Source organism: Lasioglossum baleicum, chromosome 4 (genome assembly GCF_051020765.1).
Source record: "Lasioglossum baleicum chromosome 4, iyLasBale1, whole genome shotgun sequence".
NCBI lineage: Eukaryota > Metazoa > Arthropoda > Insecta > Hymenoptera > Halictidae > Lasioglossum > Lasioglossum baleicum.
The window spans coordinates 6,093,847-6,113,340 of record NC_134932.1 but is presented as its reverse complement, the minus strand read 5'-3'; the positions used below and the strand labels follow the sequence as shown (position 1 = coordinate 6,113,340).

At 44.1% G+C, this 19,494-nt stretch overlaps 1 protein-coding gene across 3 annotated transcripts in view; it reads left to right on the top strand.

Moving 5' to 3' along the window:
* The window catches only part of LOC143207872 (uncharacterized), a 249,287-nt gene that overhangs the window by 217,435 nt on the left and 12,358 nt on the right, over nucleotides 1-19,494 (top strand). For all 3 annotated transcript variants that reach the window (XM_076421731.1, XM_076421730.1, XM_076421732.1), the window contains exons 2-5: nucleotides 3,839-7,704; nucleotides 13,671-13,796; nucleotides 14,810-14,920; nucleotides 15,705-15,891. In XM_076421731.1, the coding sequence (XP_076277846.1) occupies nucleotides 3,839-7,704; nucleotides 13,671-13,796; nucleotides 14,810-14,920; nucleotides 15,705-15,891 (4,290 nt within the window). The remainder of the gene's footprint in view (nucleotides 1-3,838; nucleotides 7,705-13,670; nucleotides 13,797-14,809; nucleotides 14,921-15,704; nucleotides 15,892-19,494) is intronic.

Sequence of the window (19,494 nt, the reverse complement as noted above, 5' to 3'; positions counted from 1 at the left end):
GAAAGTCAGGTTTGCGAATATACTGTTAGGTATCTCAGTCTGCAAACAAAATCGGGAAAAAAATTGAAGCGGGCGTTCGGGATTGGTTGTTTGTGTGCGCGGCGAGGTAGCGGTGACTTCTTTTATTTCTGGATGCTTATAAGGAAACCGGTACCGTGTAATTACCTTGAGATACCGCTATAGCGTTATCACACCCTTTCCTCTTTTCTCTTTGTCGTATCGTCCACCGTGATAGAGATCTATCCTCGTCTGTCTTTATAAAGTGGTTTGACCCGAGACCTTGACACTTGACTTCGACCGTATCCTTTCTTCATTGAAGGAGACCGTTAGCTTCGGTGGCTACCTGAAGGGTCAGCCTACTTCCTTTCTTCGAAACTGTTGCACTCTGTGCAACGGCATTATTGATTTTACTGTGAATTATCCGAATAATACATTTTACTCAATCAAACCTTTCTTTTATTTAGAGTCAGACTTTTATTCAGGGCCAGACTAAAGTTCACAAAAATTTGTTAATGTTCCTCATTGTTCATCAGTGAAGAATTCAAGCTTCATACACGTTGATAAAATATGAAAAGAAGAACAAGGTGCAGCATCGTGTATCAATTAACTACTACAGCGAATTGAAAGTGTGTAAGTAAAACTGTGTGCACACATAATGCAGCCAGCAGTCAGACGAATGTCTAAGAGAGATCAACGAGAGATCAGCGACACGATTTTGATTTTAAGTTATCGACGCCGCGCGACAGCGACAATTATCCGTACAAACGATTAACATCAGCAACAGTGAACGGCCGGCGGATTGTGAGAAAAGAATTTAGTTGATCAAGTACCTGGGTCTTAGGTCAAGTCAGTCCGTGCTTGTAGACAAGAGGAGGACTTTCATCGTGATTGCAGATACAACGGCAATAGAAAGAGAAAGGATCCGATGGTACCGTTAGTGGCATCGAGCACAGGGCCCGTTTATCGTACTTGAACTTCCGATCAGATACTGCACGAGATTTTTCGCGAGCACTTGGCACACTGGCATATTGCAACTCCAAATGTTCAAGGCTCAGTTCTGAAACTGTTCTCGTGTAATCGCGTCTCAAAAGAACCTTAATATTTTGCAAGTCAAACCAATAACAAACACACTGCGGATTTTCTGAATTTATGACGGAAATGAGTAGGTACGATTTGAAAATGTAGTGAGGTTAGAAAAATATTTAACCCTCATTCGCCCCTCGTGTCAATTTGACACAGTTTTCCCGAAACAAGTTTCACTGTTCCCTTTTATTTGTAGGTAAATTTTCCTGAAACTTCGTGACTTTTATTTCTTTAATGCAAAACACATAACCGGAAAACCTAAGTAAATGTTAAGTAATCATCAATTTGACTAAAAAAACATCGAAAAATAACTGTTTGCCTTGCCATTTTGTCGATTTTTTATCACCGTGTCAATTTGACACGGAGGGACAGATTCGGTTCGTGAAATGAACGACGGATGAGGATTAACCCTTTGCACTCGGACCTATTTTAACTGGAAAATTAAACATTTCTTTCGACCTAGAATAATTCCATTCTATATTAATTCTTTTCTTTGTATGAATATGAAATTGATATAATACCTCACGCAATACTTAAATGTTTAGTAATTGAATAGACACTAACATATTTAGTAACGTAAATGATACTTTGTATAATGATACAGCAATTTTTAGTGGCGCTTCAGAGTCGCCACTCCAGTGCTAAGGGTTAAGAAAGAACTTTCAGTCAGAAAATAAACCATTTCGAGATTTTCAACAAGGTCGTTACGAAGTTAATGGGACGACAGATTAGACATAGTCCTTGATCACACACGCGATCGATTCTAACGGTGCTCCGAATCTGCCGCGTGGCGCGCACCTCGGATTCACCGGTAGATTTTAATCGGATCGTGACTCCAAAGAATTTCACCGGCATGACGGGGCCGAACGAGACGGAGAAGGCGCAAAGAAACAAACATTCGTCGCGTACGGAACCGTGAAGTAACGGTACAGGGCCACTCTGGAACCGAGGAAAGAAAGGAGAAAAGAATAACAAGACCAGAGCCAGACATCCGCGACCCCGATGAGCGTCCCGTTCTTTCGAAGAGGACTCACAGCTGCCTCCTCTCGTGGATTCGTTCTCACTCGCATTCTGTTTCTCTCTCTCCATTGGACGTCTGACCGTGCCAATTTATATGGAATCTCATGGAAATCGTGTCGACGATACGCTCGGCGATAATCATCGAGTCCCTTCGTTCAGCAATTTTAATATGCAATGGGGTCGACGGACCCCGTCTATGCGTTTCGTGACTGCAAACAGTTTCCTATATCGCAAATCGTACGAAACTTATGTAACCTTTATGGAAACTAGGAAGACGAACCCGGTCTTCAGCCAATATTTCTGAAATAGAAAGTGAAGGGACAGAATTTAAATGTTCACACTCTCGATGGAAGTATTTGTTTCAATTTGTACGTATTAAATATCGTTTCAGGAACAAATATTCGAGGATAGCAACCTTCGCATCAACGAGGCCGGAAACCGCGAACCTACAATGCGAATAGCGTAGGAGAAACACCCGTCAACGACCGATTAATGGCCCGCGGGGGTCGATTGAAGTTTAAATGTCAGTGGAATATAGTGAAACGATCAATTCGCCGAGTGTCATTACACCTTTCGAATTTTTGCTGCTGGTCGAAAAAATATTCCGCGTTCGAGACACTCGGACGAAAATATTGAATACATATATTATACGTTCGAGTTGATGTAACGATTATCCGTTCTGCCGCTTCTCGATGCATTGTTACAGATCCGTTTACATTATCCGAACTTTCCCTTTACGAATAGTGCCGGAACGAAACGGGCATTGCACGTCGTGATTATACGGCGGCGCTCTACTGCGACCAATTATTCACATCGAGATCAGTGAACACCGCGGACGCTCCGTTATTGCTCTATAATTCTATGTAAACACATTCGAGCCGATTGCCTGGTAACCGCCGCGCATAATAAAGACGTTGCTCGCCGAGAAATATCGAATGATTAGCACCGCGGTCCCCCGGTGTAATTGAATTAACCGCATGCTAGGATTGGGCTCGTCCCGGCCGGATACTTTGAAGCATGAACAATGCGATACGACTGCGATACGATCTCTGCAACGGCACACCGATCCATAAAATGAAAACCTCCGACGCTTTTAGTCACTTTCTGTCATCGTATGCGCCGCCGTCTCGACGATACGGAATTCGTGCCGAAGCTTTTCAACTAAACGCGCTGATTGAGTGATCAAATTTCTCCTTGCATAAATGGGTAAAAGGATAAAAAGGACGAAATTACTGTGTCTTGTTGTAATAAGTTCAAACTGGATATGGTGGAGGCTGAGAACGTGTCAGAAATGAAAGCTTCGAGGAAGTCGTAAAATGTTATTCATCGATCAAGTATGTCAAAGATACTTTCCTCGTGTTCTACATGGTTTTATATTATTTCGCGCGCGCACGCACATTTACACGCTTGCTTGCAAATTGAACCTACGGGACAGAATATTTATTTCATGTTTCAAACAAGCAACACTTGAAGCCTTCCTTATAGTCAGATATTCAGAATCAGATCTGGAGTGGTGGAATAATTAATCTTGATTAACAAACACTTTATAAAAATACCAAGTATTCGGCTTAGTTAAACATTAAAATAAAAATTGACTGTCTCAATTCAATTGACTCGAATAGTTTGATCACCCTCTGTACACGGAAAATCACTTATATTCGACGAACATCCGATACTTCACAGACAACAAGGATCTCGTTAAACTAGTCTAACGTTCCGAAAACTCTGCTTTCAGATTCCCCGGTAGGCGATCATCGTCAGGGTCGGATGTCCCTGCAAGCGGAGCTGCCGTCGTCGAAAGCAAAGCGGGAGCAAGCTCTGCGAAGCATCCTGGCGGCTCGAAGACGTCAGATCCTGAACCAGCGTCCGATCGAAGCTCGGAATCCTAATCGCGCATCTCGACCACCTGAAGCAGGCCTGAAAGATTCACCGGACGTGTTGGAGGCCCAAGAAACGAGGCACGGGATGTACTTGACAGTGTCCGGGGGCGAGAAGGCGGAGCAGTCTGTGGACGAAGAACCGTTGGAATCGTCGAGGAAGATCGTCGCCGAGGACTCGAAGAGCGGAGAGGTCGTCTCGAAGGATGTTGAAGGGAAGCAGGTGGCGGAGGTGTCCAGCTTGAGGAAGCCGAGCAACGAGAGCTTCGGTGTGCCGAGCATGGAGGACAAGCCGAGCCCCAGTAACACGAGAAGCAATTATTTGACAGGCCATAGAAATTCTTCGTCGATCCCGTTCTCCCCAACGACTTCATCGCCGAAAGAAACGGAAACTCGCAAGCGGAACATCGTGTCGATGCCCGAGTCCCTGTACAACTACTTCAGGCCGGTGGAGAGTAACATCCCCGTTGAGGACATGTCGCAGTTCCTCTACTTCGGCCAGAAGATCCAACCGGAGACGCAGAACAGCACGGGGAACAACTCCGTGGACGCGACGCCGACAGCAGCGACCGTAGCTAGCTCGCGTCGAAGATACTCGATGAAGAGGTTCGGTACAACGCCGGTCCCGGTGCAGCAGCCCGAGGAGATCGTGAACGAGGAAATGAACATCGCGGTGGAGAAGCAGATCGTCGAGAAGAACAAGGTCTCGAAGCTGAAGAACGCGTTCCGAATCTCGGAGACTGAGTTACACTACAAAAAGAGCCGGCCGACGGATCCCACGATCGCCTCGAACGTCATCGCGACGATCGACGCCAGCAGAAACGCGACTGGCGATCAGTCTGGCGACGATAACCCGTCCGCTCACGCTGTCACGCAGGACCAGCTGCGGCACGAGAGAGGAAGTGCCGCTGCCCACGTGCTCGCTGAAACGAGGAATGCCACCAATTCGACCCAGATACCCGGCCGGCAGCAGCCTGTTTCCGCGAACGCGGACAAGCCGTCCGAGGAAAGTGAAATCAGTTTTAGGGAGCGACCCGCGGATATCTCGAGCGACACGGCTCTGAACCGCGTGGACCAGTCGAAGACAAAGAACTCGGACAACTCGTCCGTGATCTTGGATGCGAGATCTCAGGATGTCGACGACACGGCGTCCTCTTCGTCCGAGATGTACGGAGATCACACGGAACAGAGGATAAGGAGGATCGACGTGAACAGCAACTTCGATCTCGCGAAGAAGAACGACAGGACTCTAGGGGATCAGCCTCGCGTACCGAGCGGCCGCGAGAGCAACAACATCGAGACCTCGACGTCCCGGGACAAGATCGGTCGATCGACAACGGAACCGTTTCGAATCGAGTGGACATCACCGGAAACGTCTACCCTGAGGATAATCGTGACCGACGGGAGCCTGGAGGAGAGGTATACCGTTAAACCGGTCGATTCCACGGAGAAACGAGTTCGCAGCGGCGCTTCCGGCGATGTTCCCACTACTCGCAACGATCCTGGGACTGCAAGCAGCAGCGGCGTGTTGGTGAACGGCGGCGGGATCGACACGAGCAGCACCACCACGACCATGATCGAGGTACCGACGACGACGACGACGACGACGACGCGGTCGAAGCCTCGACATCGGGAGCTGAAGCATCGTATTGGTACGGGCAAGGATAAGGGAGCCAGCGAAGGGAATCGGGATCGGGAGCAGCATCGACATCAGGAACAACAGCAGCAGCACGTGTACGCTTACACGATAACGAACGTGACGCGGCTATTGCGCAACTACACCGGACCTGGGTTAAGCAGAGAGGAACAAGGAGGTCCCGGTACGACCGAGATAACGACCGGATCAGCGCTGCGGCGTCAGCCACCGCCGCCACCGCCGTCTCTTCTTCAGCTTCCTCGTGCCGGTAGTGGTATAGAGGCGGACCGAGCGCCGGCGGAACTCAGTGCCGGCACGACCGTCGAAGCAGTCACAGCCGGTGGAGCGTCCGTTGGTCTGCCATTGGTGGGGGAACGGCAAAGGAAAGTAGTTACAGTCGCGCAACAGACGGAGGAACAAGCGGTCAACAGAGGCTCGCCGCAGCAGCTGACCGTAAACAAGAGCAGCCCGAGGGAAGTCGCCAGCAGGGGCGCCGTCCGATGGAATCACACTAAAACCAGGAACACCGACCTAGAGGGTTTCAGGGACAGAAGGAAGTCGGCCAGCGCGGTGCTCAATCAGCGGATCGGGGGCGGATTAGACGAGGAGGCTGGTCTGGTGGTCGCCAAGAGGAGAAGGCCGAATGGACAGACAGGATCGGTCAGGAGGGTGAAAGGAGGGAAAGTTCTGGTGAATGGGTCCGAAAAGAAGAGTTCGGAGATCGAGAGGAATTCGGATGATGTGGAAGAAGGACGAGTGAATAGGACTACCGAGGGTATTGTTGTGGGAAAAATGACGGTGGCGGACAGTGTCGCGATGGAGCAGAGAACATTGCCGAGTGTCGAGGTGATCGATCCGACCACTTTGCTGCCGGTCGTTAATATCACCGGCCGGGGAAATTTCACCAGGCTGGTCGGCTCGATCGGTGGGAATGTCCAGGTGAATACCAAAGACCAATTAAGCTTGTCGCCGAGTGAAAACGAAAGTGTGCCCGCGAGCAGCGGGAGCAACGCGTCCGCTGGGGATAGCGCGGCGCATAATGCCACCGAGAACGGAAGCGGTTCGTCGACCGTGACAGTGACCGCCGCCGCGGCGGTCGACGAAACGACCGAGCCCAAAGAAACGACCACCACGCCGATGCCGGCGCCAGTTTTTCCAGTTACACCCAGAATAATCACGGAAACGGTACGAGCGCCAGTCGAGAAGGAGACTTTCACCTTGCAGCCGACCGAGCCCGTCAGCCAGGTGACGGACTCGAAAACGACCGCGCCGGACTCGTTCGAAATCGCGAACATGGATCCGTCCGAGATCCAGAAGATGTATCGATCGAAGAACGCGAGCACGACGGAGACGACCACGCCGATGACCACAGTGCAAATCGAGATATCGACGATGCCGCAGGACCAAAGTACCACGGATCCACGGAAACGTTTATCCGGGGAGAGGTCGCCGGAAGTTAGGGGACGGAACCTGTCCGACAAGTCGAAGGACAAAGACGACGTACTGCCTATCATGCAACTGTATAACGACTCGGACATCTTTAACGGCAGCGGCCCCATGAACTCGTTCTCCCGCGGATCGGAACGGCGAGTGGAGCTTCCGGTGCACCCGAAGCAGCCGGTTTCCAGAACGACCGAGAAAGTCAACGACACGGTCACGCCGAAAAGTGTCTCGAACGATGCCACCGGACCCACTCGTGTCCCCGTTCCCGAGACCACGAGAAGGGACAGACACGAGGATAGCCGAGAATCGTCCACGCACGTCCCGCCGACGGGCCCTGGAAGAGGGTCGATGAACAACAGGACCAGACACAGGCCCATCTATAATCACGCGATCCTGCCGGAATACAATGTCTCCGTGTACCCGGACGAACTGAACAGGACGTTCTTCGAGACCGGACTGATATCGGTCAGTCCCAGGGAGTCGGTGAATATCAGTGAAGTGATATCGAAGCGACACGATGGCGACGTCATCGCGACCCAGGAGACCGTCGCTGTGGTCAGCTACATCCTGGCGACCCTCGTCGTGTTCCCCATCGCCGTCGGCGTTGGTCTCATTCTCAGAAGACTGATACTTAGGAATCGTAAGGTGAGTGTCACCGGGCGAAACCAGGTCGTACGGACCCAACGCGACGCGACAACGCGACGGTAGAAAGTTCTATATTTTGTCCACGTATGCATATACGTTATTATACATATAGGTCGTTGAATGAAAGTGGACTCTTGTGATCTTCGGCGCTGGTTCGGTGGCCAGACTCCACGCGTGAAAGTTTGCGGAGGTGGAGGAATAAGGCTGGTGTCAGTGACCTCCTTACTTTTCGCTCCGTATATTTTTGAAATGCGGGTAGCAGCCTGTTCTTTATCGGTTACGCGGGCTTTTCCACTACCACCTGTGTCGTGAAGGTGAAACTTTGGTAGAAGATGACTGGGTACACATGAAATGGCTTTTCGAGTTGTGGTTAGCGGGTATTGATCGCTGTTTTGAATTTATTTTATGTGACCACGATATACCGCTGCTCCGGCAGTATAATGACACAACTGCAAAAATTGATATTTTACAGGACAAGCAAAAGAAAAATAATTCCAATTTGTCTGAATAGAATGACCTATAGATTCGGTTTAATTCTTCTATGAGAGTAGTTTATAGACATTGTGGGTTATTATTGCTATTATTGGGTAAATTATTGTTATTATTGGGGAACGTAAATAAGCATGCCGGTTATAATGACGGATCTTCCCTCCCGTGGTGAATTTTGTAAGTACAAATATGTCGATTTACAAACATCTAGTAAATGCATTTTTGAACCCGCCAACACAATAAAGTCAATTTCACAAAATTTTACAGTTACGTCATTATACTTCCGGAGCAGTGATAACAGGGAAGTAATAGAACTGTGATTTTCTCCAGTCACTAAAAGATTCTCACGTTATCCCTTTTGTCATAAGTAATTCAAAGTAAATTGGTTGCATCGGTCACCGGCGACCGTGAAAGTTGACGTGTGATTTATTACTCCCATAAAAAAGTCATTTTTCTTCATGTCAGTACCTTTTGTACGGACAAATAGTTGAGTTTAAAGAAAATGAGAAATATCTCATTAAAGTTCGTAGGACTCGCACCAAGCAGATGAGTAAAACATGTTGATGCAAATGTTTCATCAAATATGTCGGCGTTAAATGCACCAAAATCATTAATTATCCTCGAATTTAAATTGCACAAAAGATCGTAGAAAAATAATACTATTTGTTCACACCAAAGTAATGCAATCTGATAAACATTTGGCGTTTCACTCGGTTCGAAGACTACACTTGCTGCCAGCAATAAGCTGTTCACGCGCAAGTCAGCTTGTTCCGAGCTGCTAACGGTGACTGAAGAAGATTTGCTTCTTGCAGCTGTTTCCTATTTTCCTTTGATCTTCACCGCTTCCGATAAAAAGCGGCAATTTTTGCAGGAACGTGGAACATCAACAGAGAATTTCTCGTTATGTACATTGCAATAGATGGAATATATCAAAACAGAAAAATGTCGAAACGCGTTCTCCGCTAACTGGCAGTTTTTCAAAGAAACATGGAACACGAACGGGGAGTTGCTTGTCGTCGCTTCATTATAATCATTATTACACCGTGTGAAATATATAAAAATAGAGGAACGGCGGAACTTGTTCTCGAATTCATAGAATTTGCATCGAACACATTAATCAATTCACTCGACTGAATCGTAGCGAACACGATCACCTGGTGGTTTTTTCAAAAAACACGGAACATCAACGGGGAGTTGCTTGTCGTTGCTTCATTGTGAGCATATATTACAACACTTGGAATATATAAAAGTAGAAAAACGGCGGAACATGTGGCCGAATTCGTAGAATTTCAATCTAACAAGACATTAATCGGATCGATCGGGTGAATCGCAAGCGAACATCTTTGACCGCCTTAGCCGGCAGGAGGAAGAACGGTCGAAATGATATCCTTGAACCGTTGAACCTTTCATTTTTATTGGCCGTGATTCCCGTCTCGGTTTCCTCTCGGTCAGCAGGACCGAGAACGTTCCCTGCCGGCAAAAACACATGATTTACGGCCGCGGTCGCTGTGAACCGTATCTGGCCGATGATCGCTAAATCGAAACGCAAATCGTATGGTGGTGCCACTTATGTACCGTTACGCAGCCCCGCGGATTATCATCGGCCAGCAGCATTTATTATCCGGCCATTAACCGAGAGGCTTTCGTGTAATCTCGCGGTCGCGGAATGGTCCCTCGTGTAACGTCAGGTTCACCGGTTCCGATGATTAGCCTCCGCGTGACGTTCTGTCATTTTTCTGACGTAATCGAGGAACTTTCGATAGAACTGAGACGAAACGGTAAAACTTAACCATTCGTTGGCAACCTGCATGATAAATTGTAGCTGTGAAAATATTTTTGAACACGTTACTAATCGGCCTCTGTGTTTTACACTTTATGATACGTAACTTGAGGATTCCATGAAAAATTATAAACAGCGATGACGATGTTCGCCATTTAAGTTATTTCTCAATAGGGTAACTGCACCAGTGAATAAACATTTAAGAAATCGTTCAGGAAGATATTTTATTTTACAAAAATATGTGTGAATTAAAGGAATCTCATATATGCCAAATGGCTCCCTATACTTCATTTGTCATAAATAAATGAACACAAATAAAATGAAATTATCATTATTTTTCTTTATTAAACGTTAAATAAAAAATATAAAAAATACCAGTCAATGAACACTACATTCTAGTAATTGCACAATGATGGTCCAATGACTGAACAAAATTACTAAACAATATTCTCCTATTTATTTAACTCTTTAATCACAAAAAATCCGCTAGAATTAATTTTCTTTGGCTCCGTTATCTTTGTTAAAACATCCTGTCTCTTGTACCAAACCGTATCTGGAATCTCTGGCCATTTCCATACCTTTCCTTTTTCACATTCTACCATGTTGTCACTTCATGAACACTCTGTTCATTGACTGGGCTATGAATAATATCCTGGACCAGTGAATAGACACAACGAATTTTTAACGAAATATTCATTTTATAGCTATTTTTGTGATTTATATTCAATATTTAAACCCTCGTACATCTATATTGTTAGTAACTTTTATCTCGTGTGTAACAGAAAAGTATAAAAACTCGTGTGTAAAAGAAAAGGTCGTGTACACATACCTTACTAGTTTTAGCTCTGTTGCACACACCCAACGCACTTGGTGAAAATAGGCCATCTTAGAAACTAATGGTCAATGGACCAATCTAAACCAATAGGAATACAGCTACGAAAAAGAGTCATATATTCCATTGGCCCAAGAGTCATTATCGCTAGTATGCCGTGCGGTTTAAAATTTGTTGAAATATACAAAAGCGTTCATTTACTGGTGCCCGTTTATTCACTGGTGCAGTTACCCTATAGTGCAGTTATTAAGATTCATACTAACCGGCTTTCAGTAAGTAATGTGGCTATATTCAGTCTCCGTCTGGTCACAGAATTTATCTAGATCGACATTCTGATAAAAACACGATTTAATTGGAAATATCGATTAGTGTCGAGGCTTATCTGATTTAAATCCCTCAATACCAAAACAACAAAAGATGATGTTCGTATTTTCGAACTGTCTATATTCTCTCTTAAACGTCGAATTTATCCACTGAACGTGTTACTTTTTATTTATGACCATCAAAGAGAAGATAAATAGTTATCTGTTACTTATGGAACAGGATTGTAAAAATACATTAATTCAAGAGAATACGAATGAAACGTTTGCATAATTTTGAAAAAGCGATACCACTCAATATCCATCTGAATTATTTAAATCGTGGAAAGAATTTCTTTACAAGTCTTAAAATAGTACCATTGAGGCATTCGTGTTTTGTAAGAAAAAAAACGCCAGCAATCGTTTGCATCGAATGTTTAAAAATGTTCCCTAAATACGAGAGCCATTTGCGCGACGCGTCACCTCGTCTGTCCCGCTGCAAAAACATTAATGGACGTCGTTGATAAACTGAATCGAGCATTGTGAAGCGATTTACTGGTTTTTCAGAGCTAGTTCGTCCCTGATCCCGCGACGAATGGCCGACTCGGTCGTCGAATGATCATTACTCGCGAGGCTGGCGAATGACTCGCTATCAGCGATCGTTGAATCAACAATTATGATCGCCAGGTTCACCATATGACGAGGATTACCCCGGTGTCTTCCTTTGAGCGGGAATGCGCCGTGACATCCCATCGTTAGATCCATTGGACAGTATAATGCCTCGGCATAATGAGAAAATAAATACGGAATTACATAATGCGAAGATTGTTCGCGGCATTGTTCTCGTTAAGCGCTTAATCGCGTGACTCGCCGGCTGGCGAACACTACGACCGTTACTTTTGAAGGGAAATATTGAAATTGATTCTCGCAAATTGGCCGCGAGAGAAAAAACCCCATTCGCGAGAGCTGTCGGACAAAGATTATCGTATCCTCTCCGACGACGGAACAGCGGAATAAGATATATTCCGTATGGCGGCTGACATGCGTCACTGTCAGCGTACACCACGAGAGGTGTACGTGGATCTCCGAGGTTATATTGATTTGTAAAGTATTTGGGACAGGTCGAGAGTATTTTTAGCGCAACTGCCCGTAAAAATCGGGGACGTAAATCTCGATTTAACTGGACATTCACTGGCGCGAGCTTGTACGCTGGTACAAAGGGTCATGTGGACGTAAAAAGGAGCGGGGAAAAAGAAAGATTCAGCGTGGCGCAAGGGCCAAACAAATATATTCCGGCAAACCCGTTTTAAGGCTCCGGGAAAAATGAATTTTGCGCCCTTTGTTCACTTCGGTACTGAAAATTTACGTAATAATCGGATTCAAAGGAATTTTAGTTTTCTTTTAAATATTATATGTTTCTCGACGAACAACGCATTTCCGAGTAAAAATGAAAGACATCGACAGAAGCGGAATGCTTGAAATAAAAATGAACAATGACACAAATTTACTTCTCCCGAGATAATACGGTTGACGTACTCGGTACGGCGAGACAAACTATTTCCAGGAGACAGGAGATGACTACTAAACAGAAGCGCAAACCGAACACACGCGAGCGATTTTGCACGTCAAGTAAGAAAACAAACATTCGCATATATCCGTCGCACATTCGACTCAATGCCGTTCCGTTCGTTTTACTTTATCAGTTTGACGATATTCGCTGACAGTTTTGCATACTTTCAAGTCCATCGAGTCAGCGTTATCTGTGGAATTCGCGTGCGTTGTGTGTCGAAAAACGAATTGTCTTTTATGAGGAAATGGTGAAAGGCTGTTGAAATATTTAACAAAGTAAAGGTGGTGACGGAAGTCACGCTGTTGGCGGATATCGACGGTAAACTTTAAATTGTTGCGCACTGAATGTTTAATTTATGACGTCGATCTTGCGAAACGTGCCAGAAAAAGTCTTTCATGTTTGCTGATACATAATTAGACTGCGGATTTTATGCATTTATGACGAGAATGAATACGTACAATTTAAAACAGCGGAGATATTGAAAAGATTTAAGACCACCAGTGTATTAGTTTCACCTTAACAAGATAATTAAAAGTAGAATGAAATTTTTGTTTGGCTCCTACGTCTTGCAATCAATGCAGACATTTTTTATTTTGCATAAAGATCCGCAGTCTATATATATATAATGTACCATTTCGAACGGCGTATGACACGTAGAATTTCTTCGTCGAAGTTGGTTAATAATTTTTTCTGTATTTGGATATTCATTAAATCGAGGATTGTTCATAATGGTATGAAAAATTTGAGGTTCGAGTTGGAGGAAGAATTGATAAAAAATGAGGGACAAGTACCTAGTTGTTTGGTAAAAGTGTGTGAAATATAATGAAGCCTATTTCGTTTGCTGTTAGCAACCGGCCATTTCATGTGTAACGAGCCAATTTTTCGTGAGTCGCAAAAATGGTCGACGGAAGTCGGGATTCCGTTTAAACCGTAACACGCGACGGGCGTTTTCGCGAATTCGGTGTGTCGCGTAATGACGATAATTTCATCACGCAGGTGCTCGAGGAGTCGGACACGTCGTCGGAGATCAGTTGCCGGAAGGACGCGCTGAACCTTGAAAACGGTGACTTTAAAACGTCCATCGAGAAGGCGATCACGAAACTGCCGAGGATACAACACCTGGTAAGCGTGCGTTCAGTAATTTATGCGTGGGTCACTGGCTATTTCGTAATTTCCATTCCTAATTCGGAAATGAATAATTATCCCACTTATACTCGTAGCTCGTACTCGATCGTCGCATTCATTCAAACGCATTCTATCCATTGATACTATTGTCATTTTAACACTAACAATAAGCAACGTATCTATTACGATGGAACTTAACGTTGCCATTGTATAAAGATTAATGGCTCCGATAACGAAAAAATTATTTGCGCGAATGGCTTACTAATGACTATCTTGGAGTCGTCTTTCTTCTTCAAGACTTTATTCTGCAATAAAAAGTGTTAAGTGGAGGTATTGCTGATGCCGATCGTACAGATTTTCTTAAAGACTTGACCTTAAAATTGAATTTCGGGAGGGATAGTTTGATTTAGATCTCCAGTATCCTTTAACTTGCATTTTTTGACCTAGATACAATTGGCTTATCGATGTTAGAGGCAAATAGTTGCATAGTTAACAGTGTACAAATCAGTTATACTTGAAGTCTAACATCGGCCACTAATTACGCTCTTATCTTAAGCCCCATCGAGTCGTGATTACATCTCCAACTGAGCAATTACATAAAGTACCAAAGCAATACCTCACGCGAGTCTGATCGGTTTCAGGCTCTTTGCGAATTCCGTTGTATAGTGAACTTGTAAACATTTATTTCGTGAATTCGCACGCACGTTTCTTTTGAGCTGCAACGTTACTGTAACATTATACCATCTATCAATCGAAAGGTCATTCAAACATAAAAATACTTAGTCTTATACAAATAGACGATCGTCTATGCAAAAAAATTTCACGGAAATATTTATATAATAATTATTCTATATTATATAATGTGATAAGACAGTAAAGTCTTGATCTAAGAAAAACCCTCGTGCGGAGAACATGAAAGAGATGCTCCAGTCCTGGGAGATTTATTCTCCAGAGGATTTTTAAGTAATTCTCGCCCTCGCGACTCAATAACGCCTTTTTTTCCCGCGCAGTGCCACGAAGCGGAGAAACCTCCGCCCCCGTCGTCGCAGGAATCCAGATGGGAGTTTCCTAGAGATAAGCTTAGGTTACAGACGGTCCTCGGGCAAGGAAACTTCGGCCAGGTAAGGCATTATTTTCTACATCGAGCGGAACAGACACACTGAGCCCAGGTCCCGAGGCGGCCGCGCGATAATAAATCGCTGGAGTTAGCGCGAAACATTCAGCGCTCGCAAAACCGCGAATTTTATCCCGGCGCGGCGCCGCGGCCTTGGGATTCTTGAGAACACGAGGAACGCTGCAACTTCTGATTTTGATTAAATGCTCCCCTTGAAGTTGTGAACAGGATTTCAAAATTTGCATGCACTATCCGTCACGGTCTATTTTTACCTCGGTTTAAAATTTTCCTCGAGCAATCCTCGCGTGTGAAATTATAGACACCTGCATTGGATTGGACAAGAAATTGCGCAACGACTGGTGTATAATCCTCTTCTGTCAACACAAAGCCATTCGAACGTAAAATTATCGACAGTGTACATGCAGTTTCCTCTTCCAAAAAATCGAGAAGAGTTCTGAGAACGTGACTGACGCGATTTTCTGGCTAAATGGAATCTTTGGAATTGCGCAATCGATTGTTGATCATAGGTTCACCCATTGTTCAATTGCATCTTGCGCAACAGCTCGCAGATTATTGTCTCCGTGTGTCGACACCGGTAAATCCAAAATGATTGAATGTTTAACTGAATTAATGGCCTCCCGGCTGGATGAACCTATTACACAATTTCGTACGTGAGGACTGCTGTTTGGGATTGCTCCGTGGAATAGCTCCTCCCCCGCGCGGACCGCGGAATATACAATTAAAACGCTATTAGGGTGGCGCGTTTACGTCTCGTTCTTCCATCATTCTAGGTCTGGAAGGCTGAGGCTGACGACTTGACCGGTCATCAAGGCACGACCCGTTTAGTCGCCGTCAAAACAGTCAAAGAGGGTGCTTCCGATCGAGAAAAGGAAGATCTTGTCCGCGAGCTGGAGATCATGCAACAGCTTGGCAGTCATCCGAACGTTGTCACACTTCTCGGTTGTTGCACCGAACAGGGTGAGTTTCGGAAATTCTTCTACTACCTCTAACACGAAACAAATCGGACCAAAATGGTGAACGTCGATATTGAATGAATTATTTGTATCGAAAATGGAAAATGGTAAAAATGCTAGATAAACCTGGATGATCTTAATCACAATATTGTCAATGACATTTTACACAATGCACAGTGCACTAAGTGCACCCAGCAACAGTGCATGCACTGTTTCACTCGCTCTACAACCCGTGGCAGAATGTTTTCGATCGGAGGCATTGATACGGATTTTAGAGAAAACATTCACAATTTAGAAGTATAAAATATTACTTTATGGAGTTAAAACTGATGGGAAATGAAAAGGGGCTTATTGAAGAATGAAAAACAACAATATAACATAAGCTTCCATTTATTATAACAAAGAAACGATAAAATAAACAAAATCCGAATCTGCCCTTAATTTTCCCCTAGACGCACAGTTTTTGAGAAACTTGATTCTGAAAAAAAACATATTTTTCAACTTTAAACAAATATTGTGATCTTTTATAATAAGATATTGGATTGTTCGTTGCAGCAAAAGATTCTGTAGACTTTCCCGAATACAGAGATACCCAATATTAATACATTATGAATGTTTAAACGTGTTTAAACAATCGTTAAAGATGGAGAGACACCACTTTTGCACCAATTATTGAGGATATTTTTCAATTTATCTCAAAAAATAAGGGTCCAGCGGAAAATCGAACTATACCACTCGATACAGCAGACTTTTATCTGTTTTCTCTAAAATCCGTATCAATGTCTCCGATCGGAAACATTCTGCCACGGGGTGTATTCTCGTTCTTTACTCGTCCATAAATAAGTAGAAGATTATTTGCATTTCACGGTCGTTTTAATCGAAGAAGGTAATTACGCAGTCGTGTTAATCTGTACAGAAGACAGTTGCCTTTTCATTAGTCGCCCGCCGTCATCAAGGGGTTCAGAGTATTGCTATCAAGAGAATAATATCCGACGAAGCACGAGTCCTCGGGCTATTATAGCTTTGTTAAAAATGATTGCACCTCCGGTATGCTAATTTGCTACCGGTACACGAAGATTCACTCCCCTTTTTGCATCCCAGGCTGACACCTCTATTCCCAACCGTGCATACGAATCACTTAAGTTCAACCTTGCCAGTACTAGACCCGACGACGTTCAAACTTCATAAAAACTAGTAGCGCATTAAGTGCCGGCTCTTTTACCGGGAACACGCGGATCATCGTGTAAAATGATGATAAAGTAATCAAGGTTCGCGGAGGTTCGAGAGTCGACTCGATGGCTTCATCAGCTCAGAATAACATTTGCCTTAAATTCTATTCTAGTCTCCCACGTGTGCTTGAAAATTTTTCTTAACAAATTTATGCATCGTAAAGTTCTGTTTTACGTAAGAACTTTAAAGTGATTATTCAAAATGCACACGTTTTCGAGCGACAGGAACAGAAATTTATTTGACACGAAACGTGTTTCGATAACTTTATATCTCTGTTCCAAGAATGTCTTTCTTCATACTTTGCTAAATATATTCAGAAATGTCTGTGACAATGTATTACGAGAATATTTCATAAATTTGTTGGAAAGAGAGACAACTGTGTAAATAAAAATTTCGCATTCGATAGAACCGTAGAACGAACGACGATAACTGGTTACAAGCGCAATTGCTTCTCAATTTGAGCTTCGTCCGCTGACAAGCTGATGCATCTTTAATTATCTACGATTCCGTGTTTTCGACGCCGATTCGCAGATTGTATCGTCGCTGGACGCCGCGCGATGCATATTGAGGCAATCATTAGGGACTCGCAAGGGAAGCATTCTTCGTTATTGAGTCATCGACGGCCATATTTTTTTTGTTTTAATCGTATGTACACCGACGATCGGCAATCGTAATCGTTTTTACACGCGCGTGGTATTGTTTCGCGGATAAAAAGCGAGATCGGTCGATAATACCTTCGCAGGATATCGCTAGTTGGCGTAATCGTGCTGTGGATAATTGACTAATGAGCATAGATAATAGTAATCGAGACGCCGAAACTGACAGACTAATGAGCTGCGTGCGCGTACTTGGAAATAACGAATTCACGGAAAAATAATTGAGCATGTTCGTTCGAAGATATAGTACTTCATCCTTGAAGAGGTGGATCTTCAATTGTTGTGTGAGCGTCCGAATGCAATTGCAATCGATATTACCTATATTATTATAAAAATAATATTTAAGTACATGACTGTGTGTGTCTTATAATATTAGAGACTGCAGATCTTCAAAATCAAAGGGCCTAGCAGACTAAGATTGGTCCAGCGGCCCCACCCACAATTTTTATTGATATTGTGCGGAACACAATGGTTTTAGGTTGAAAGAAAATTACTTATATGTAATGTTATGCGTCGCGTTTAAAAAGAAATAATTGATCAAGAAGGGACTTAATATCCTGATAAGAAACACTGCACTGTACATTATACCATTATAATGACGTAATTTTATTTGTTTTTCAATATTTAACTATGTTCCACCAATCCGACCATCTTGAAACTTTCTTATACGTTAGATAAGCAACAGAACATTGTACTTGAATTTTTTGGAAGTGGTCACTCGAAGAGTTGCTTGCAATTCTCACCCCTAAAAAATTAAAATCATTTTTTCTACCCTTAATAATTTGATCACGATGGTGACAAAAATGTATGATATGAAGGTGGTAAGTTCGAGTATTTTCGTTTTTTTTCATGTGAATATCTTAATTAACAAACGAGAAAAAAAATGATACAGTTAAGGGTATGTACCCTCATGCCATCCTTATACGAAGGGTTAGCGAATTAAAATTTTAGGGGGTTATCTTTCAACCTAAAACTAACCTAAAACCATTGTTTTCCACATAATATCAATAAAAATTGTGGGTGTGGCCGCTGGACCAATCTTAGTCTGCTAGGCCCTTTCATATTTATATCAAAATCGATATTTAATAGCTTTCGACTGTTTTATGTTGCACCTACTGATTTTATCCACAAATGCATAAAATCTGCAGTCCGGTAATATCGCGTTTAGCGAGGAGGGGCCCAGTTTGCCATTAGCGACAAATCTGTGCTTGAGACATCAAAACTGCAACGAGACAATCTGAAGTTTTAGTCGTGCCGTGGTTGAAGGGGAAGGCCCATTATACGTCTTTCGTTGGAGTCTCGTCGGTATCGTGGCTCTGATCGTATAAATTTCCATACCGCGTCCCCACGGCGACGATCCTCATGGCACAATACGTCTATTAAGTCGGCGAAATGATCGTTGCTATGGGGGTTGGAGGGGCAGGGATACACCGGTATATCGATAGGATCGGCAAAGTCCCGGGCCCGATCTGGATTTGACGTCGAACCGGCGGCTTCCCTCCGATGTTTATGCGTGCGCTACCCCTTTTTTCGCGATTGTATGCTAATGCGTCACGGAACTCGTCTAGCAATAACATGAAATTTAGTCCCCTTCTTCGTGGAACAGTTTTCTACGAAAACACGAGCTCCCTGCAGAAAAAAGCCCGTACCGTGATTTGTTCTTATGAGATTCCGTTAAATCTTGCCCCGCGTTCGGGACAGCTAGTCGAAGGCTACCTCGG